The sequence below is a fragment of the Trachinotus anak genome, unplaced genomic scaffold, assembly GCF_046630095.1.
Source record: "Trachinotus anak isolate AG129_WGS33_773 ecotype Australia unplaced genomic scaffold, CSIRO_AGI_Tana_v1 ptg000026l, whole genome shotgun sequence".
Classification (NCBI taxonomy): domain Eukaryota; kingdom Metazoa; phylum Chordata; class Actinopteri; order Carangiformes; family Carangidae; genus Trachinotus; species Trachinotus anak.
The window spans coordinates 2,278,911-2,300,679 of record NW_027273877.1 but is presented as its reverse complement, the minus strand read 5'-3'; the positions used below and the strand labels follow the sequence as shown (position 1 = coordinate 2,300,679).

The 21,769-nt window shown below is 43.4% G+C and overlaps 1 protein-coding gene across 19 annotated transcripts in view; it reads left to right on the top strand.

Moving 5' to 3' along the window:
* Positions 1-21,769, top strand: part of LOC139609729 (protein unc-80 homolog) — a 48,120-nt gene that overhangs the window by 24,813 nt on the left and 1,538 nt on the right. For 7 of the 19 annotated variants that reach the window (XM_071464646.1, XM_071464640.1, XM_071464648.1 and 4 more), the window contains 35 exons: positions 105-286; positions 398-529; positions 2,675-2,861; positions 2,999-3,130; positions 3,229-3,372; positions 3,521-3,621; positions 3,713-3,799; positions 3,911-4,094; positions 4,512-4,606; positions 4,786-4,875; positions 5,031-5,132; positions 5,225-5,405; positions 5,489-5,754; positions 6,166-6,300; positions 6,445-6,583; positions 6,685-6,781; positions 6,888-7,058; positions 7,157-7,249; positions 7,388-7,606; positions 7,906-8,136; positions 9,618-9,741; positions 9,823-9,948; positions 10,039-10,162; positions 10,277-10,483; positions 10,569-10,753; positions 10,867-11,032; positions 11,188-11,367; positions 11,465-11,612; positions 12,536-12,592; positions 13,645-13,726; positions 13,981-14,086; positions 14,445-14,465; positions 14,704-14,909; positions 15,356-19,489; positions 19,881-20,014. In XM_071464646.1, coding sequence (XP_071320747.1) covers positions 105-286; positions 398-529; positions 2,675-2,861; positions 2,999-3,130; positions 3,229-3,372; positions 3,521-3,621; positions 3,713-3,799; positions 3,911-4,094; positions 4,512-4,606; positions 4,786-4,875; positions 5,031-5,132; positions 5,225-5,405; positions 5,489-5,754; positions 6,166-6,300; positions 6,445-6,583; positions 6,685-6,781; positions 6,888-7,058; positions 7,157-7,249; positions 7,388-7,606; positions 7,906-8,136; positions 9,618-9,741; positions 9,823-9,948; positions 10,039-10,162; positions 10,277-10,483; positions 10,569-10,753; positions 10,867-11,032; positions 11,188-11,367; positions 11,465-11,612; positions 12,536-12,592; positions 13,645-13,726; positions 13,981-14,086; positions 14,445-14,465; positions 14,704-14,909; positions 15,356-15,844 — 5,189 coding nt within the window. In that variant the 3' untranslated portion in view covers positions 15,845-19,489; positions 19,881-20,014. The remainder of the gene's footprint in view (positions 1-104; positions 287-397; positions 530-2,674; positions 2,862-2,998; positions 3,131-3,228; positions 3,373-3,520; positions 3,622-3,712; positions 3,800-3,910; positions 4,095-4,511; positions 4,607-4,785; positions 4,876-5,030; positions 5,133-5,224; positions 5,406-5,488; positions 5,755-6,165; positions 6,301-6,444; positions 6,584-6,684; positions 6,782-6,887; positions 7,059-7,156; positions 7,250-7,387; positions 7,607-7,905; positions 8,137-9,617; positions 9,742-9,822; positions 9,949-10,038; positions 10,163-10,276; positions 10,484-10,568; positions 10,754-10,866; positions 11,033-11,187; positions 11,368-11,464; positions 11,613-12,535; positions 12,593-13,644; positions 13,727-13,980; positions 14,087-14,444; positions 14,466-14,703; positions 14,910-15,355; positions 19,490-19,880; positions 20,015-21,769) is intronic. The other 12 variants (XM_071464647.1, XM_071464649.1, XM_071464639.1 and 9 more) reach the window with 7 other exon arrangements.

Genomic DNA, 21,769 nt, shown 5'->3' with positions numbered 1-21,769 from the left:
TATCACTATTTGCCCTCAACCATATTTTACCTTCTTCTTTCCTGCCCTTTCCTTGCCCTTTTCCTCTTTCCTCCCTCCTTCTGCCCTCTCTGAATCGCCTCCAGCTGCCATGTTCCTCCTGTGTGCGGTAAAGGTCCCCGACGCGGTGACCGAAATGATGATGGCGGAGTTCCAGCACCAGGAGGCCTGCCAGCGCATCAACTCCATCCTGAAGTTTTACACACTGTGGCGTTTCCGCTACCAGGTGTGGCCTCGCATGGAGGAGGGAGCCCAGCAGATCTTCAAGGTTCAGAATAATCCGTTTCTGTTTGTCCACAAAATGAAAGTTCTCTTTCTGTCGTCTCACGAAACTAGGCTACTCTGACCCAAGTCGTACTACATCTGTCTTTTGTTTCAGATCCCTCCACCCAGCATCAACTTCACTCTTCCCTCTCCTATTCTGGGCATGCCCTGTGTCCCCATATTCGACCCCCCCTGGGTGCCCCAGAACACTGGCAGCGTCCAGGACCCAATCAATGAAGACCAGTCAGTAAGTCTGAGCCTTGTTTATGTGGGTTGCCCTATGCATTTAGTACAATTACTAATTTACTTTACCATTACTTACTTATACTAATATTAAATATTAATATGTTTATATTGAATGCATCAGAAATGGTGACTTCCTTATTGTTATTATTACTTTTGAATTAGCTTGGACTTCAAGGTGTAGTTAATGTACATAATATGTGAATCATACAGATTTTCATCACAAACAACCTGACCTGGGTCGGGTGGTCAGGTTGCTGTAGATTCTATGTAAATTTAATGCTGTGCACTGCAAAATTAAAGGGATTGTTCACCCCCCAAAAAAACAAAAACAAAACATATTTGATCTCCTCCCTTTTGGGAATCTAGATTGCAGATTGCTTTTATTTAATTTGCCCAGTGTTTGTGCAGATTATTGATTATTTTTAGCCGCCCTAGCTGTAGGGTCACACTGTTGGTCGGCTAGTCCACCACTTTGGTCCAGACTGAAATATCTCAACAACAACAACAAAAATGGATTGCAGTGAAATCCTGTACAGACATTTGTTTCCAGAAGATGGATCCTCTGATGTTTGCTGTTACGCCACCATCAGGTTGACATTTGCAATTTTAAATGAAATCATAAGAATAAGAATAAGAATGAGAATAATAAATAATATTATTTTAATATAATTAAATATAATATGATAAATCCCTCGTCATCTGTTTTGGATTGTCATGACATTTGCTACAGACACTTATGTCTCCCTCAGGACGAACTGTAATAACCTTGGTCATCCGTTAAATTAAGATGGTAAACCTTATGCCTATTTATCTTTAAAATAACTTTAGCATTTAGCTCAAAGCTTGCATGTAATTTAAATTCAGTGCGTGCCACTAATTGGAGGCAGAAATCTCAGATAGCTCAGAATGTGGACAAATTAAATCAAAACTATCAGCATGATCAGATCAAACTAATGATGAGGAACTAAATATGTTTTTGTTTTTTTTTTGTCATTTGGTTGAACTAATCCTTTAAATCCAATTGAATCACAGCTCAACCCCATAATATACTAAAATCAGATACAGTGCACTTTAGACTGCTTTAAAATACATGAGTTACTGCTCTGCAAGTGTAATGTGGACAACTGCACCGAGACATCTGCTCATTTAAGAAAATAAATGTCACATATTTAAGGGAAGTGGTCATTTAAAATAGCAAAACAGATTTCTTGGTGTTTCCTTTTACTTTCTTGTCTTTTTTTTGGTTAAAAAGCATGATTTTCAAAATATGTTTTATAGATTTTGATGACGACCTGCGAGCACATGTTATATAATTTATCTATCGACTGTCTTTGTTTTTAGTACTCCACATTAATTCAGTCAGTCCATACCATAGTAAGTTGGTATTTCTGCCCGGATGTTTGTGCTGATGCATCTTGTTACCTCAGATCATTAAACACAGGAGGGAAATTTTTTCTCCATTTAATGTTTCTAGGCCATTGGGAGGCTGTAGGTTTTCATCATGGATCAGAAGCTGGGGTAGTTTCATGGGTCATTTCAGATAGCTGCATCTTGATCAGTGATACACACCACACTTACAGTAATCCAACATTTGCTCTGATTGTAAGGAAAAAAAAATAACAGCATGCATCGGACATTCAGACATTTTGTGTGTATTGTGCTGTTGATGCATGGTCATTAGATGAGAATGACTTTGCTGTGTTTTTCATATCATGTGTTCAGCTTATTTGGATATGTATGTACATGAGCACTTGTGGGAATGATGTGAGGCATTTACTGTACACAATATACAGTAAATTCTCCAAATTCCAGTCTGAATACATTTATTTGTGTCACAATTCGTCATGATTGAAATCTTTCCTATTCAATACTTCAACAGTGTTCTTCATGATGCTCGGGATGGCATTAGGAGAGTTACTGTATTGATGTGTTGTCCGGTCATTTTACATTCCAAAATGCTCCTCAGATGTAACCGTAAGCCTAGAATAGCTGTGCACACACGTTCCTGAAAGATTTACCCTGTCAGTTTGGTTTTAATTTGTGCATTCCCTCATTTTTCAATCTGTATGTCTGCACCCGCTGTTCTGCCTCGGTGCTGTTTGATCCAACGCCACCCTCCATGCCAATCCCCCCCCTCACCTTTCAGAAATCTTTCTCTGCGCGGGCGGTGTCGCGCTCCCACCAGCGAGCCGAGCACATCCTGAAGAACCTGCAGCAGGAGGAAGAGAAGCGGCGACTGGGCCGCGAGGCCAGCATCATCACGGCCATCCCCGTGGCTCAGGAGGCCTGCTACGAGCCCACCTGCAGCCCACCGCCGGAGCAGGAGGAAGAAGGTGGGGCTACCGGGCGCACAAGCACATATTGTGTACAGAAATATACAAGTCCTGATGTCTGCTGACAGCTCTGTGCCCTGACAGCATGTTCTTCTTCCTCTATCTGTACTGGTTATGTCGGACATTGATCCCGCCAGCAGAAGAAGTGGTGAACCTGGCGTCACGCCGTCTGTCTGTCAGCCCGTCCTGCGCCTCCAGTAACTCCCACAGGAACTACTCTTTCCGCCGGGGCTCCGTGTGGTCAGTCCGCTCACTGGCCAGCGCTGAAGGTTTGAAAATAAATATGACAAGAGCCTTTTTCACAAAACTTATAAACTCATCCTTATCTACCTTCATGGAACTTTTATTTGTAAATTTTTTTTCCCAGACGAGGAGAACACAACTGAACACACTCCTACTCACCACATGCTGCAGCCACCCCAAGCTGTCTTCCCAGCATGCATCTGTGCTGCCGTCCTACCAATAGTGCACCTCATGGAGGATGGGGACGTTCGAGAGGATGGCGTGGCAGGTAGGAGTCATCATACAAAAAGATTAAGATTCGATGTCGTTGATTCGATGATTATTAGAGAGATGATAGATTTACATACAATGCATCTGTATCAACATTTTGTCTGATCTTTTTTTTTCTGACATGCGGGATTTTACTGTTTCTTCAGTGAGTGCTGTGGCTCAGCAAATCCTCTGGAACTGCCTGATTGAAGATCCAGCCCTGGTTCTTCGCCACTTCCTGGAAAAGCTGACAGTGAGCAACAGACAGGTAGGCGAACATCTGAAGGACACACACACACACAGACACACACACAACCTCAGATGTAAATCATCATCACTTGAATTTCTTGTGTTGTTAGGATGAGCTGATGTACATGCTGAGGAAGCTCCTGCTCAACATTGGAGACCTGCCGGCTCAGACTTCTCATATCCTCTTCAACTACCTGGTCAGGCGACAGAAAGAACTCATTACTTTTACTTCACCTTCATTTATGTCATTTATCTTTATCATCTTTTAAACTTACATCAGTTCTCTCAATTGTATCTCCTTCTTGTAGGTGGGACTGATCATGTACTTTGTGCGGACTCCCTGCGAGTGGGGAATGGATGCCATCTCGGCCACACTGACCTTCCTGTGGGAGGTGGTGGGCTACGTGGAGGGGCTCTTCTTCAAGGACCTGAAGCAGACCATGAAGAAGGAGCAGTGTGAGGTCAAACTGCTGGTCACTGCATCCATGCCAGGTCAACTTACTGATACTGATGATGCCTAGATTAGTAAAGCTAACATAGCTTTGGCACAAAGGCATTTTTATAGATTCCATTTTCATATATTACATTAAATATTGAAGTATTAAAATGAATAAAATTCCCAGAACCCATAATTTCATCACTAGATCACCATAAAAAATATTTATATAAGTCATTTTTAATCCGTCATCAGTCTTTATTGGTTCAGACAAAACTTCCTTTTTTGTTTTAGGTGATAGACTCGTGCTTTCCTCAAATATCATTGGCTTTTTGAAGATCTGTACAGTGGAGACCTGGCAAAGACATGAAGAACGCTCAATTTAAATAAAACAGGATGAGGGGATATTTTCCAGAACATCAGTTTCAAACATATTAAAAGATTTTCTTGTGTTTTTTTTTTTTTTGCTGCAGGAACCAAAACACTGGTGGTGCACGGGCAGAACGAATGTGACATCCCAACACAGCTGCCAGTCCACGAAGACACTCAGTTTGAAGCCCTGCTGAAGGTCAGGACGCTGAACTGGACTCAGACTTCTCGTTTACACATTAGTAATCATGATTAGGAGTGTGGCCGTCTTTCACTGTAGCTAAAAATAAATAACGCAGGGTGAGAGTGCACTGAATTTTAATGTGAGCTTAAGTTAACTAATGAGGGATTTATGACGTCTCCTCTTTCTCCATCCAGGAGTGTCTTGAATTTTTCAACATCCCTGAGGCCAGATCAGCCCATTACTTCCTCATGGACAAACGATGGAACCTCATCCATTATTCCAAGGTAGAAACAATCACATAAGCTTTATTTTGACCTGCTATCTTAAAGGATTTTATTTATTATTTGTTGAGAAAAGCAGAGAGGGACCTGGGCTGAACTAGGTCTTCTTGGTTTTGAGGAATTTTTTCCCTAACAGTTTCCATTTAATGTTGCTGTAGACATATGTACGAGACATCTACCCCTTCCGGAGGTCAGTGTCTCCACAGCTCAACCTGGTCCACATGCTGCCTGAGAAAGGACAAGAGCTCATCCAGAAACAGGTTTGGAAAAGTTAAAATTTAAGAAATGAAGCTACTATGAAATGAAATGACTCTCCATTGAATGTGAGAACACATTCTCTTTCCTTTTCTAGGTGTTTTCCCGTAAACTAGAGGAGGTCGGTCGGGTCCTGTTCCTCATCTCCCTCACGCAGCACATGCCGGCCGTGCACAAACAATCCCACGTCTCCCTGCTGCAGGAGGACCTCCTCCGCCTGCCCTCCTTCCCACGAACCGCCATCGATGCGGAGTTCTCGTTGTTCAATGACCCACAAGGTGAGAAAGACTCCAACTGTGTGTGCTTGTGACGCTTTTAAGGATGATAAATAAAGTAGTTTACATTTCCCCTGATCTCTCAGGTAAGGAGCTGTTTGGTTTGGACACCCTCCACAAGGTGCTGTGGATCAAGCTGCTGGAGGAAATGTTTCTGGGCATGCCCAGTGAGTACCCGTGGGGCGACGAGATGATGTTGTTCCTCAACGTCTTCAATGGGGCGTTGCTGCTACACCCGGAGGACAGCGCCCTCCTCAGGCAGTACACAGCAACTGCCATCAACACTGCCGTCCACTTCAACCACCTCTTCTCTCTGAGCGGTTACCAGTGGATCCTGCCCACCATGCTGCAGGTACAGACACGTTAGCAACGCTGCAACAATCTGAAATTACTGCCTGTTGTTGTTCATTCATGATGGTTTTGGTGCCATTACACTGCCACTGCACCTACAGTACACTGGGCCTAGTGCTATATCGTCTCTCTTTTTTTCTCCCACATTGTTGTCAGTTCACACTTTGCATAGAACCCAGGCATTCAGCCTCTGTCCAACTCCTCCTAATGAAAAATGACACTGGGCAGTTTGAATGTGCATTTTCAAAAGAAATTTAAAAACAAATGAATAGACAAACTAGAAATGTAAAAAACGAGAAAGAAATGATGCAAAAAGATTTAAATGGGTGTCTGAGCTGGAAAAGTTTGCATTAAAGAAAGAGTGCGATAAATGGTGACAGAAACACATGTACGCTCTGTATTGTTGTGACAGGTCTATGCTGACTACGAGAGCAACCCATTACTGAGGCAGGGCATCGAGTTCTGCTGCCGGCAGTTCTACATCCTCCACCGCAAACCCTTCATCCTGCAGCTGTTTGCAAGTGTGGCCCCGCTGCTAGAATTCACAGTTGAGTACACACACATGCACACCCACATGTTCAAATAAATATTCAAGCAAGTTAGTGCATGCACAAACTTGTTTTTGTATTGCTGGATGCAAAAGTGAATTTGGCTTCAATAAATTCCTCTCTATATTTGATTCTTACACCAGACCAGCACCAGTACTGGTCTGTCTAAAGGAGTGTCAGCCCAGTGTCTGTTTGACCTGCTGGTCTCTCTGGAGGGAGAGACCCATGATGCCCTGGACGCTCTGGAGCTGGTGAAGGCTGAGAAACCTCTACGTTCTCTAGGTAAACTGTTGATTCACATCCCACAGCACCAGCCATTGAAAATGTGACTTTTCATTGCTCATGGGAAGCTCTAAATGTTATACATATGGTATTTTTTGCAGATTTCTGTTATGGTAATGAGGATTTGGCCTTTTCTATCAGTGAGGCCATCAAGCTGTGTGTAACTGTGGTTGCCTATGCCCCTGAGTCCTTCAGGAGGTATGAATAAATGGATTATTTTTCCATCTTCTTCCTCTTCTGCTGCTGCAGCTTTTTTCTACACCTGCCCATTTCTGTCATCTAACAGTCTGCATAATCTCCCCAGTCTCCAGATGCTGATGGTGCTGGAGGCTCTGGTTCCCTGCTACCTCCAGAAGCTGAAGAGCAACACGGTTACGATGGAATCAGCTTCAGCTGCCCGGGATGAGATTGCCGCTATCGCTGCTCTGGCCACGTCACTGCAGGCCCTCCTCTACAGCTCAGAGGCCCTAACAAGGTTAATTAGATGTGAATTTACGCACATGCGGTAGCTGGAGGTGACGTCCTTTTTAGATGCTTACAATCCTCATTATTTCATCCGCACCTCCTCCACAGGCCCATGACAGCCCCGCAGATGTCCCGCTGTGATCAGGGTCATAAGGGAGGCACTACAGCTAACCACACCATGTCAGGAGGAGTCAACACCAGGTCAGGACTTTATTATAACCACAGAAGAGAAGTACTGGAGCAGTTCTTTACTACAAATGTGTTCATTGAATTCCACTTGAGTCAGTACCAGATTCTGGACTCGGAAAGCAAAGGCTGAGGTTCTGTTCATGTTCCCAGGGACAACCTCCACCTACTGGAGGAGGGCCAGGGCATGCCGAGGGAGGAGCTGGACGAGCGCATTGCCCGGGAGGAGTTCCGCAGGCCACGGGAGTCTCTGCTAAACATCTGCACTGAGTTTTACAAACACTGCGGACCACGACTCAAAATCCTGCAGAACGTTGCCGGAGAGCCCCGGGTCACGGCCCTGGAGCTGCTGGACATCAAGTCCCACATGAGGTGATGAGATTTGTTCATGGCTGATTTCAAAGCGTCTTTCATCAGATTTATTGATAAAAGTTGATTGTTCTCTTCCTGCAAGTTGCTCAAAGGAGGGGGAGAAGAGTGTGACTGGCCTCACCTCTAGTGCAATACGATCTGAAATACACAGCTTGAAAATGGGGTGGAGATGTCTTTATCTCATTTTATGGACCTGAGAGCTGAACATAGCAGTACATCTGTCAGGGAAAAAAGAAAGAATACCTTTAATAGCATAATTAATTTGCACTGACAGTGCATCCATGTTGTCTCCCACCCAGGCTGGCAGAGATTGCCCATGCCCTGCTGAAGCTGGCCCCCTATGACACCCTGACCATGGAGAGCCGAGGGCTGCGGCGCTACATCATGGAGATGCTGCCCATCACCGACTGGTCGTCCGAGGCCGTCCGCCCCGCCCTCATCCTCATCCTCAAGAGGCTGGACCGCATGTTCAACAAGATTCACAAGATGCCTACGCTCAGGTGCGCTCGCCCACAGGCATTATGCACCAGGTCTGTTGAATACAATCCCACTTCTTTCTCTGTCTCCCTGTGAGTGTATCGTGCTGTACCGGTGCCGTGGTGTGTACAGTAGATAGACGGCTTCTTGGCACTGTCCTCTATAGCGCTGCCTTCGTGGGTGATGTACCGTAAGTGCTGCTGTGGTGTGTTTTTGTGCGGGTACTCGTGAGTGAGTGTGTGTGTGAGTGTGTAGTAGAGGAGCTAAATCCATACAAGGGTTTGTGTGGATGTGTGCACTAACGATGGATCACTGGCAGTGTTCCCCCTCATACAGGGGTGCAGATATAACCGTGCAGGAAGTTGTCAGACTAATGCAGTTAAAGATGTTGTTATTTTTTTCTTTTTAAAATGTATTTACCTCCTATTCTTTCTAATGTAACATGCAAATAATCATATTTTATAATACACACTACTCATTTAGAGATGTTTGTACTCATACTTTGTGCTAACAGTCTTTTAATGCTTGTGCATATTTTAATCAGACTGAGTAAGATTAAACTTAAGTAGATTAAGAAATGCAGTTGCTGTGACTAAGAAACAACTGACAGGCATCTAATATGCCTAGGTAAGGTAGATAAGGTTTTTGTGTGGTACTTTTCCCACATATAATGCAGCTGAAAGAGTATTACACAAAATTACACAGAAAAAACCCTTTAATTTAATTTAAACAATTGAAGTTTAATTTACATTTAAACAAATCAACATGTTAAAGTTGCAAATGTTAGAATGATAAAATCAAAACTTTTTGACAAGAATCAACATGCAAATGTTGCAAATGTTAAAATGATAAAATAAAAACTTTTCAACAGGATTCAATTAAATTTAGCAACACTGATGTCAGATATTAAGCATTTCCACAGTTTTAGTTTTATAGCTGCCTCTCAATAGTTTGATTTAATGCTCTTCTTTTATTATGTAATAATGTTCTTATTATGGTTATTTCAGGTACATGAAGCTTCTAGGATTTTAGATTTGTTGCAAAGGATAAACCCGTTAACAGATAGATTTTTACAACCTAACATATCTAACATAAGTTGAATGTATGGTGTTTAGTGCAGTAAAAATACTGCAAATAATAAAAAAACACCGTCCTCCTCTTCCATGACCTAAGAGTGGACACCACTGGCTCAGAGGGAACACTGGTCACAGGTGTGAGCTTCACACCAGGATCTGTTGCTGCAGTGTTTAGCTGTTCATGCTTGTGAGCTTTGCAATATTCACTGTTAGTGTGGTCATGAAGGTGATGGTAATATGTGGAGAAAGACTGACCCGCTCTCACCATATGATGGTTTGCTTCTCCGCTTTAAACATTTGCAGATCTGATAAGATTGCAATAAGATGAACAGCTTGTGTTTCTTTTACCTCCCACATGACGCGAATGAGGCATTTGTGTTTGAAGTCCTTTTTTAAATTCATGACTGTGTGCTTTTATTTGGGTGTGGGGTGGTGCTGTCTGGTTGTCTGCTCTCCAGGAGACAGGTGGAGTGGGAGGCAGCCAGCAGCCTGATTGAGGGGATCTGCCTGACCCTGCAGCGACAGCCGATCATCTCCTTCCTCCCACACCTTCGCTCGCTGATCAACGTCTGCGTCAACCTGGTAGGGAAACACACGAGACGACGCAAATCGCTCTGTTATCGCTTGAGTATTTGTTAAGCGTTTGTTTGTGTGTGTCGTCAGGTGATGGGTGTGGTTGGTCCCTCCAGCGTGGCAGATGGGCTACCTCTGCTCCACCTCAGCCCCTACCTCTCCCCCCCGCTTCCTTTCAGCACAGCAGTGGTCCGGCTGGTTGCCCTGCAGATCCAGGTAGAAACGTCAGCCTCTTCATCAAAAATATCATTTGCTCCATAAACCTACTAAAACTAAACTTTTGCTTCCTCCGTGTTTTTTTCCTAGGCCTTGAAGGATGACTTCCCCCTCAGCCATGTGATCTCACCTTTCACCAATCAGGAGAGGCGAGAGGGGATGCTGCTCAACCTGCTTATTCCCTTTGTGCTGACTGTTGGCTCTGGGAGCAAAGGTAAAAGCTTGTCGTGGTTACAGAGCCATTCTGGGCAAACCTCATAATCTATGCAAATTCAAACTGCTCTAAAAAGGTTTGTATTTTACTGCCTGTGTGTCTTTCCCTTTGCAGACAGCCCGCATCTCGAGCAGCCTGAGATCTTCCTGCTCCTCCAGACCGTCATCAACATCCTCCTGCCCCCTCGGATCATCTCCACCTCTCGCACCAAGAACTTCATGCTGGACGCTTCTCCGGCCCACTGCTCCACCCCGGGCGACACCGGGAAGGACCTGCGCAGGGAGGGACTAGCTGAGTCCACCAGCCAGGCTGCATATCTGGGTATGAATGTGACAACATTTTCTAATAAAGACACGAGCTTCTGTTGTTTATATATGTGTCCCCTCTCATCCCTGTGATGCTGCAGCTCTGAAGGTGGTGCTGGTTTGCTTTGAGCGGTCACTGGGAAACCAGTGGTACCGGCTGAGCCTGCAGGTGAAGGAGATGGCTCTGAGGAAGGTGGGCGGCCTGGCCTTTTGGGACTTCATCGACTTCATTGTCCGGACACGCATCCCTATTTTTGTCCTGCTGCGACCATTCATACAGTGCAAGGTAAAGAACCAGGGATTATAGCTTCTTTTTTTGTTAAGCAGCTTGTTCTAATCTGTGTTTTTTTTTTTTGTCTCATTCTTCTTTCTTTGTTTCTTAATATGCATGTTTTCTAGTTATTGACGCAGCCTGCTGATTCCCAGGAGGAGATTACAGCTCGTCATCACATCGCCGACCAGCTGGAGCGACGCTTCATCCCACGACCTCTATGCAAGAGCTCCCTGTTTGCAGAGTTCAACAATGAACTCAAAATCCTTAAGGAGGCTGTGCACAGCGGCTCTGGTCAGAAACACTGACACAAAAACGTCCATATCTTTGTTTTTAACACAGTTGAAACTTAACTTGTGAGATGATGACTTGTCATAATAGCAGGGCTTACAGTTTTAAATGATGTGTTGTGTTTGATTTGTGAAAATGTTTTGCCCCCCACCCAACAGCCTACCAAGGCAAGACGTCCATCAGCACAGTGGGCACTTCTACATCAGCCTATCGCCTCAGTTTGGCCACAATGTCGCGCTCCAACACAGGCACCGGCACAGTCTGGGAGCAGGAGAGCCAACCATCACGCCAACCCTCCCAAGACACACTCAGCCGCACCGACGAGGACGACGAAGAGAGTCAGACACATTCCCCTTTTACTTGCCATTTTCTTTCACATTTGACGTTTGTAGCAGCTGGAGTGGGACTGACTGCTCTCCGCCCGTCTCTCTGCAGACGACTCCATGAGTATTCCCAGTGTGGTGAGCGAGCACGAGGCCTTCCTGCCCAGGGTCATATCACAGCGCCGCTTCTCCAGCCACGCCACCAGCTCAGCGGCCTCGCAGCCCGAGGCCCCCCGCACCACCATGCTGCCCAGCCACAGGTAACAGTCCCGACACACACAACGCATGTACACAAACTCGCACATCAACACTTTTCTTCAAGAGTAGTTTCTCTCCTTCATTATTTGTCCAGTAGGTGGCGATACAGGATAAAAAAAAAAGTTAAGCCGGTGTGGAGGCAGAAATAATCTCACTGGGTAAAAGTCAATAAAAGTGGAAAGAATAAAAAGATTTTTTATTTTCTTTTTTTGCTGAAAACAATACAAAGTAATGAAACAAAGCTTTCATCCATTTTCAGTCATTTTGATTCTCCCCAGACAAGTTAGAATACACATGTGGTGACTGAGGGGGACTTATTATTTATATATATATATATATATATATATGTATTGTATATTTAAATATTTTCTATTTAAGCTCAGTAATTAAAATTGTTGCTGTCTGGCCAGCACTGTAGCTGGTTTGAAAGCAAACTGCAGGGCTTTATATCTTTGAAAAGAGCTTCAAAGGATCATTCATTTTGATTAGGGGGCCTCGGTCTTGTTCATGTAAATGCCTTCTCTTAAATTGGCTCCACCCACTTCTGTCTAACCAATGAGATTATTTCTGTTTCCATTTCAAAAACTGTTCATGTACGATTCAAGTCTTTATTTATGTAATATGTAGAGTTAATATTTGAACCAGTCATATCCCACAACCACGGTCATTTCTTTCTGTGTATATCTCTGTTGATTTATAATGTTCTTTACTCAGCAGTCTCAGAGCACCTTTATGAAGTAGCTAAGACTCGTGGTGTCTTGGTAAGAATGTTAAAATAAATCTGCTCCTCATTGGCTAGCTGTGCTCAGAGCGAACACCCTGGTTTCCTGCCCCCATAAGGAAGGGGCTCAGGGACTGGGGTGTTGATGGATCTCGACTACACTCCCTAAACTCCCATTCTCCCCCTTCGCCCCCCTTTTTACAGTGAACCCAATGTGCTAGATGAGTCCCAGGGCCTTCTGCAGGAGGGTAACCTCTCTAGGTACAGTGGCCCTCTTTATGTGTGTGTCCCGTTAGTGCGTTCTTGCATCTGTTCGCCAGTGGGAGGGGCATTGCCTCAGGACGGCCTCCTCTATTGGCCGTTGATCACTCATCTACATCAAATCAAATCGCCTTGGCCCGTCACCCCCCCCCCCACCCCCCACTTACCTGTCTCTATCTCTTTCTGTGTGGGTCCAGTGTGCCTTGTCTCTGTCCCCTACCCCCCCTCCCCTCCTCCTCCTCTTGAGCTCCACACTGACCCTCATCTTCTCAGCTCATCTGCTGTGCTATCCTAACCAGGCCCCTCCCCCCTGGAAAAAAAAAAAAATCTAAAAGAGGGCCCCATCAGCCCCGGGGCCAGGGAGCGCTGCCTCTGTTTCTCCTATGTCAGCTGTGGGCCTTTACAGTTGACGTGCCATCACCAAAGTCAGCCTCTCTCCCATTGGTGCCATGGTGTTTCATACTGTTTACGTGTCTATCAGGCTTCTCACTGATCAAATTGGGCGTCCTACTCTGGATACCAATCTGTAGGGGCAAGGGGGAACTGGGGTGGCAACCATAATGCAAGGACACCTTTGTTGTTTTCTTTGTCCAGCTTTGCTTTTAAGAAACTTCAGACCGGATTTAGCCCTATTTCACACTTGAAAATGAGGGAAAATTTAAATGTATGTAGAGTAAATTAATAAAGGATAAAAAACACGTTTGCATAGTTCACATATCAGTACACAAGTTTCTTTTGTCAGTTGCTACTCCAGCCCCTACTGTCCCCCGTTGTGTTTTCAGTGTATGAATCATGGCAGCATTGTTTTTTCTGCTCTGTGACTGGGTGTCTTGTAAACATACTGTGTGTGTCGTGTAGTGAGTGAATGGTAGAATAGCAGCAGCATCTTGTTGTGGTCAAAGATGTGGTCAGTAGAGCCAGAACAGCTGGGGATGCGGTGGCCTCGAGGTCCCTTCCTGGTTATGTATTTCTGTGTCCTTTGTGTGCATGTGCGTGCGCGTGTGTGTGTCAATGCAAATGTGTGTATGTGTCCATCTGATTAACTCAACCAGGGTTGCCAGTGTGCAGAGTGAACCAGGCCAGCAGAACCTGCTGATACAGCCTCCGTTAGGAAGAAAGCGTGGCCTCAGACAGGTGTGGACATGCACTTTGTACTTACCACACATACAGCAAGGATATTATGGATATATATGTTTGATAATTTGATGGTGTGCCATTCAATATTTGAACACAAGCAAAAACCACATTAATGTGCCGGAAAAAGAAATTTTGCCAACTAGATAAAATATGTGATTTTATCCAAAAGAGTGGTTTAAATAGAGGACATTACAGTTTGCATAAAAATGCATGAAAGGAACTCAGCTGGTACCGCACTGTCTGTCCTGCAGCTGCGACGCCCCCTGCTGTCCATTCCAAAGAATGAGCCCCGTGGTCGATCTGGAGCGCGGCTTTCTACGACCCGCAGGAGCATCCAGCCCAAGAACAAACCACTGGGTAACAGCACACGTGCCTTCATCTGTGTGTGGTCGGAGTGTTACTGTAGGTGAATGAATGCGAGTGTGTGATTGCGGATAACAGACGATGAAAGCACATGTTTTAAGATTTTTTTAAAAAGCAGTGACTCACTGAAACACTAACAAGCAGATTTACGCTGCACTTCAGATCAAGCACACAGCAACCAAACCTTGACTCGTTAAACATATTAGTCCCAGTTAATCTGTGTGCTGACATGTCCTGACCCGTCCTCCCCACTCACCTCTGTCTTTGTTCCAATGTTGTTTGTTGTACCACCTGTCCCCAAACTGACTCTTCTCACTCTGTTCTGTCTCATGCCTTATGTTTCGAAATAAAGAAACTTTATTGGACTGTGAAGGTGAGACACAACTCTTAACCCTTCCTCTCCACCCTGCAATGGCCCACCCCTTTTATCTGCAACCTCACCCAATAGGGCGCTCTGCATGTCTGTCTTGCATCCCCCTCCCAACCCCTGCCTACTCCTCCTGTCCCATCCCTGCCTCCACTCTTCTTTGGTGGTGCTGATGTGTTAGCGAGTCGCTAGCTGGCGCTGTCGCCTCTGTTTTGACCACGTGCGCATGCATGTGTGCCCACAGCGCATGGAGACCAAAAGAGGTCAGTCACCTTTACAGAGAATCAAGGGCAGCAGGCGTCTGTGGGGATGAGCAAGCCCCCGACTCCCAGCGCTATGGACGAGGGCAGGAAGGACAGTCCTGCCCCTTCAAAGTCTCCCACACTGGAAGTGCCCCCTGCCTCCTCAGCCACAGTCACTGCCGACCTGCACAGCCCTGCTAACACCCAGGTAGGACCAGCTGAGGGAGGACTGGAGCTGGGGTGGGTATGTAACTGCTGAAGAAACCCATGATCATTCATATAAATATTAGATTATTCAACATTTTCATGGTATATATTTTATTTTATATGTTTTCATATGATCATTTATTTTATTTTATTTTATTTTAGGTCTTACTTATTTATTTAATAGTGGAACATGTTTTGTCTCTAAACATTCAGTGCCACCAGACCTGCAAAAAATGGAAATTCAGTGGGAACAGTTAAATGTGATTTTTGAACACTGGCAGAAATCTCACGGATGCATATATGTGTCTCAAAACCTGTTACATAAAATGTATGATCGGATAAACAAACCATTTTCAAACTGAAAGTGATGATGAGTGTAGTTTAAATGTTTCTTCAGTGATGTCACCAAGTCAAAGCACTTCAGGAAAAAGGTTTATTCTCACCCAGGTCCCTCCAGCCATAAGCAGCAAGGAGAAGAGAGAGCAGTGGGGGCTCCGCAGCAGCCTCTCCCCTCCACCCTCCATCTCCCGCCCCTCCACCCCAACTCCCCCATCCCGCACCTGCTCCCCACTGCCCCTCTCCCGAACCTGCTCCCCTCTCCCCTTATCCCGCACCTCCTCTCCTCTCCCCCCACCGCTCCCAGTGCTGGGCACAGCGCCGGCCCCAGGCCCCCCGCCGCCTCCACCACTGCCGCCAACCCCACTTCTTCCTCCGCCTCCGCCGGGGCCACCCAGGATCAGAGAGAGCCCCGGGGACGAGGACACGACGGCGCTCCTGCCGCGCAGCAGCACTCTGCAGCAGCTCAGCGAGGACGATGGCACAGAGAACCCCCTCCTCACCCCGCTTCTGTCCCCTCCCGCGCCTCGCCGGTCACCACGCCGGTTGCCCCTGCCCCTCTCCCCCGTCGACCTGGACCTGGATGAGTCCCACGTGTGAGAGGGGTGACAGGTGGATTGTATTTCTATCTGTAGCCCAAGCCAAACACCTTACGGACACCTGCAGGGTACGGATAACAGGGAGGCTGAGTGGCATGCTTTCAAAACACTTAAACACAAAAAGGAAAGTACGTTTAGATCTGAATCCATGACCATCTAAAAGTACATAGTTTGAAAGGAAGTTAATGTACAAACAGGAGAAATGTGTTTCTGTCTTCAACACCCCTGCCTCTCTTGATTTCTATTCCATCTGTAGCCCCTCAGATCCTAACAGCCATCTCTGTTTTCCCCTTGGCTTTGCCCTGAAGCTAAACTGCTCTCTCCTCAGTCAAGTTGTTTAGGTTTGACTTTAAGTATCTCTCCTAAATCTACAAAACTCCTTCCTCTCTCTGTCGGACTCCTAGTGTATTTTCTTGGTAATGAATATCAACATCAAAATCATTACCGCACTCTATCTGTTCTTAAGGTGACATAACCTGAGGGTTGAATGTATATTATAGCAGCAAATCTCCATCATCATCACAGATTCAGCGTTCAAATGCTGAATGTTTTAAGTGGGCCTTTTCACCCCAAGATTTAGCCATATTTGATGTCATATATAGTGTTAATGATGATAACAAATACTGACTTATTACTGATCACAAATGGTTCAAGGATTGATATTTAATTATGAATGCTTCTAATAGGTTTAAATGTTAAAGGTGTCTATATGGAGGAGATCTATATCAATTTAAAAAGCTATAATTTGTACAAAATGTTGCAAATGAGGGAAATGCAGTTTGTATGAACAGTATATTAAGAGTCATTCTACAGCTGTGGGTGAAATGAAGGTGTTTTTATTAAAGGATATACAGTAAATATACAATACAGTATATGTATTTTAAACATTATATGTAATTATATGGAACAGGAGCAAGAAATGAGAGATTTTATATTTGAGAAGATTATTATTAGTTTTTCAATATGTTGATCACACTGTAAAAATGTGGATGTGGAACAGGTCAACTTAAATTTACCTAAATCCACTGTCTGTCAGCAGCAGTTGTTAAAGGTGCACTCCGCCAGTTTTGCTCTGAATGTCAGTTTATTCTGAGTTTAAGAATAGGAGCGGTTTTTAGGAACACTACTGTTGTATAACCTGAAAATTACCTTCATCATAAATTGCTCCTTCAAAATTAGTGGCTTTATCTTTGAATGAGTTTTGCCTGTGTTGTGTTTTTTTTTTCTGGCGTCACTGAAACTGCTTTGAAAAGTGTCTCACAAAACAAAGATTTGAACAGCGAAACCACCACAGACCTGTTCAGCGTACGTTCAGTTCCAGATTCCAATCCTGGGTGTATATTAACTCTACAGTTGTAGTGTATATTGTGCTGCTCAGTGTCTCAGCAGATGATTTTATTTGTGACCAAAGACTGTATCTTCATCTTGTGTTTTCAGTGTGGTCTCCAAAGTTGTATCCGCGGTTCTGAAAACACATACAACGTTAACAAAAGTCACTTGTCCTGATGTTGCAGTGCTGGTCATGTTGTTCTGTTTATGTCTGTGATGTTGTCTTTTATTCAGAGCTGTGGGGCAGAAAGACTTCTTTTTTTTCCTTTTTTTTTTATTGCAACTGTGATGAAGCAATGCAGTAGATAGCTGTTACCTCGTTGCTCATTCCATGCCTTAACAGAGAAATATTAACAGGTCTCTCATGATGTTTGTTTATATGAATTTATTCTGTCCACTGAAAACCTCATACCTCTGAGATGTCCACTTTTAGGAGACTAGGACTACCCATTCACCCACAATGCATTTTAGAGCATATTTGATATGGTTTAACTCACAGCTGTATTCTGGGAGGGGGGGGGGGGCATATAGTTAAATAACTGTGGGCAAGTTGAGAGAAAATATCTGTATTTCCAATATTCTAACATGTATTTGTTAGGATTAGACACATTTTTTATCTGCCCTTTTCGTGAAAGGCTGGAATGATACATCACATTCAAACAGACTTATGAGATCAACAGTAATAATGATCATATTAAAGCAGATATTGATATGTGCCATAATTCACACCAATGCACTGTGAGTGTTTTGTTATCAGCTGCTTCTCTGTGTCTAACATTATTTCTTTTGACTATCTGTGTCACTGTTTGTGAAAATATTGCAATCATTTGGTTACATAGAGATTGTGTGCTGATTACAACAGAGTTACTGAGAAGAAATGATGCAGCTTCTGTCGGGGTGTCTATGAATTTTATTCAACAAAAAAATCAACTAATATTAAACTTGTATTCTTAATAAAAAAAAAACATTACTGCCCTGTTTCTGGCTAATTTAAGACCCAAACTGTATCAAGACTGAAATTGTAGTAACGAACTTTCTTTCATATGACTCTTTTAGCTGATAGAGGGCAGTAGATGTTTACAAATTCTTATGCATTCCTTTCTTGTCCTCTGCGTTTTCTGCAAGATTTATGTGTCTCAAATCCATAACACACACTGTATTTGTACATCAGTGTCACATTCCTCTACTCCCCATTTCAAGCGACAGTGTTTTCAGTTAGAGGGCCGCGTCACTGTTGAATCTGAGTTCCCTTTAAATGTAACATGTCTGTGTCAAATGATGTCTTCTTCGTGCAAAATTAGAATAAATATATATACTATATCAGAATATTTATGGAATATCTGAATAAATGGAAATTGTTTACAATGGTTTTCTGTTTTCAGTTTATTTCATTTTCAAACCTCAAGCCCTCAACATGACAGGTACTTGGTGCTGTGGTGGATTCATGTGCGACTATGGAGTCGGCCAGTTAAGGGAGGGCTGCTTCAAATCCATGTTGTTGCCAGAACCTGGAAGATCACAGGGATTTAGGGGAGTCAGTGTGTCTAAAGTGGGAATTCAGCGGATTTGGCATGTTCATGTACACTTACACTTAAGGACCTATCCTATGGTGTAAGGGTTTGTTTCTTGTTAAATATTTAAATGTGAAAAAACACATTTTTACATTATCTCTCTCTCTCTCTCTCTCCGTGTGTGTGTGTGTGTGTGTGTGTGTGTGTGTGCGCTTGTGTATGCTCCATCCCAACTCCTCAGGAGTGAAAAGTCCAACAAATCTTAGTCAGTGGTGTAACACTCTGGAAGATATACAACATATACTCATGCATTGTGGGAAATATTATTTACAGAGGGAGAGACCAAGAAACAGAACTTGAGGCAGGGCAGGCATGGAGTCTAAAATCATCATCCAGCACAGGACACAATTTCAGGGAAATCACAAGGGGATTGCTAGCTTTTATAATACAGGCCGCATTAGGGAATAGGGTGTAACCATCATAATTATTAGTATTAGGAATAATATATTTTTGATATTTTTATTATTTTTCTTCAGTATTCAGTTGATCTAAAGCCATGACACTGCACACTCTGACACACTGGGTGGCGATATCCACCTTTTCACATACACTCAGCCGCCAACAAACACACAGAAGAACAACTCCTCAGGTGTGCTGATTGTGCACTGTTGACCCCTCCTCCCTCTGTTGCTGTCTGTGTTTGCCTTCTCAGACAAACACATTTTCTGAAGGAACTATTTACTTTGGAAAATATCATCCATGGAGCCCAAAAAATCGCAGTCCACGCTGATATCAATCAACACAAGGTAACTACTGTCAACACAAATACGTCAGGGACGGTTTTGCATTGTCAGTTTACTGACTCAAGGCTTTGTTCACACAACAATGTGACTCTGGTTTGTCTGCATGTTCAGAGAAAACACATAATCCAGATTATTTAAACGTGCAGCCTCTCACCTTAACTTTGCTCTGAGTTGCTCTGCTCCCAGTCTTTTTGGGGGGTCAAGTGGTAGACAGGAACAGTTTGGCTGCAGCAGCATTTTTATCATAAACTGCATTCCTCTGTTTCACTGGGCATTCAACTCTGGATTTATCCTTTCAGTCCCTGTTTTTAGCTCAGTGTATCTTGATAACTTGCATGCAGTTGCCTGATCTTATATTCACTAGAAAATAATCCACAATGTCTCCATTTACCAGGTCTGACAATGATGCTCACCTTCTTGTTGCTGTTGGGAATCGGCTACTGGCCGTCATTAAAAAATCCAAGAGGACGGAGAAAAGCACACTCGCTGGATGGATTCAACGGGGGGGTCAGCTTTCAGCTATGACAGGTGAGTTTTGCTCCAGCGGACACATCTTTCAACATTAAAACTATCTCTATGCAATCACTTTGTATTAGGATTTTGGCACTCCAGTTATTTTTCTGCCTTTGAATGAAGAGTGCTCTTTGTGTCTACAAATATCATTAGAAACAACATTCAGTGCATTATTAAGTTCTTATTGCTAGTGAATTTGCATCTGTTGATTGTCATTTTGCATCAAATTTTAGTCACAGTGCTTCTGTTTTTGGTTGTTTTGCATCTATTTGTAGTCATTTTACTTCTGTTTGTTGTCGTTTTGCTTCTTTTTGTAGTCGTTTTGCTTCTGTTTGTGGTTGTTTTGCATCTATTTGTAGTCATTTTGCTTCTGTCTGTTGTCGTTTTGCTTCTGTCTGTTGTCGTTTTGTGCTTCTTCCATGTCATTAGTGCGTCTTTGTCCTCATTTTGCTTCTGTTTGTTGTCATTTTGTGCTTCTTTCTTGTCATTTTGCTTCTGTTTGTTGTCGTTTTGTGCTTCTTTCTTGTCATTTTGCTTCTGTTTGTTGTCGTTTTGTGCTTCTTTGTTGTTGTTTTGTGCTTCTTTGTCGTCATTTTGCATGTCTTTGTTGTCATTTTGCTTCTGTCTGTTGTCGTTTTGTGCTTCTTCCATGTCATTAGTACGTCTTTGTCCTCATTTTGCTTCTGTTTGTTGTCATTTTGTGCTTCTTTGTAGTTATTTTGCTTCTGTCTGTTGTCGTTTTGTGCTTCTTCGTTGTTGTTTTGTGCTTTTTTCTTGTTGTTTGTGCTTCTTCCTTGTCATTTGTGCTTCTTTGTTGTCATTTTGCTTCTGTCTGTTGTCGTTTTGTGCTTCTTCCATGTCATTAGTGCGTCTTTGTCCTCATTTTGCTTCTGTTTGTTGTCATTTTGTGCTTCTTTCTTGTCATTTTGCTTCTGTTTGTTGTCGTTTTGTGCTTCTTTGTTGTTGTTTTGTGCTTCTTTGTCGTCATTTTGCATGTCTTTGTTGTCATTTTGCTTCTGTCTGTTGTCGTTTTGTGCTTCTTCCATGTCATTAGTGCGTCTTTGTCCTCATTTTGCTTCTGTTTGTTGTCATTTTGTGCTTCTTTGTAGTTATTTTGCTTCTGTTTTTTGTCGTTTTGTGCTTCTTCGTTGTTGTTTTGTTCTTTTTTCTTGTTGTTTGTGCTTCTTCCTTGTCATTTGTGCTTCTTTGTTGTCATTTTGCTTCTGTCTGTTGTCGTTTTGTGCTTCTTCCATGTCATTAGTGCGTCTTTGTCCTCATTTTGCTTCTGTTTGTTGTCATTTTGTGCTTCTTTGTAGTTATTTTGCTTCTGTTTTTTGTCGTTTTGTGCTTCTTCGTTGTTGTTTTGTTCTTTTTTCTTGTTGTTTGTGCTTCTTCCTTGTCATTTGTGCTTCTTTGTTGTCATTTTGCTTCTGTCTGTTGTCGTTTTGTGCTTCTTCCATGTCATTAGTGCGTCTTTGTCCTCATTTTGCTTCTCTTTGTTGTCGTTTTGTGCTTTTTTCTTGTTGTTTGTGCTTCTTCGTTGTCGTTTCTGCTTCTTTGTTGTCATTTTGCTTCTGTTTGTTGTCGTTTGTGCTTCTTTCTTGTCGTCTGTGTCTCTTTGTTGTCATTTTGCTTCCTTTTGTTGTCCTTTTGTGCTTCTTTCTTGTCATTTTGCTTCCTTTTGTTGTCCTTTTGTGCTTCTTTCTTGTCGTCTGTCTCTTTGTTGTCATTTTGCTTCCTTTTGTTGTCCTTTTGTGCTTCTTTCTTGTC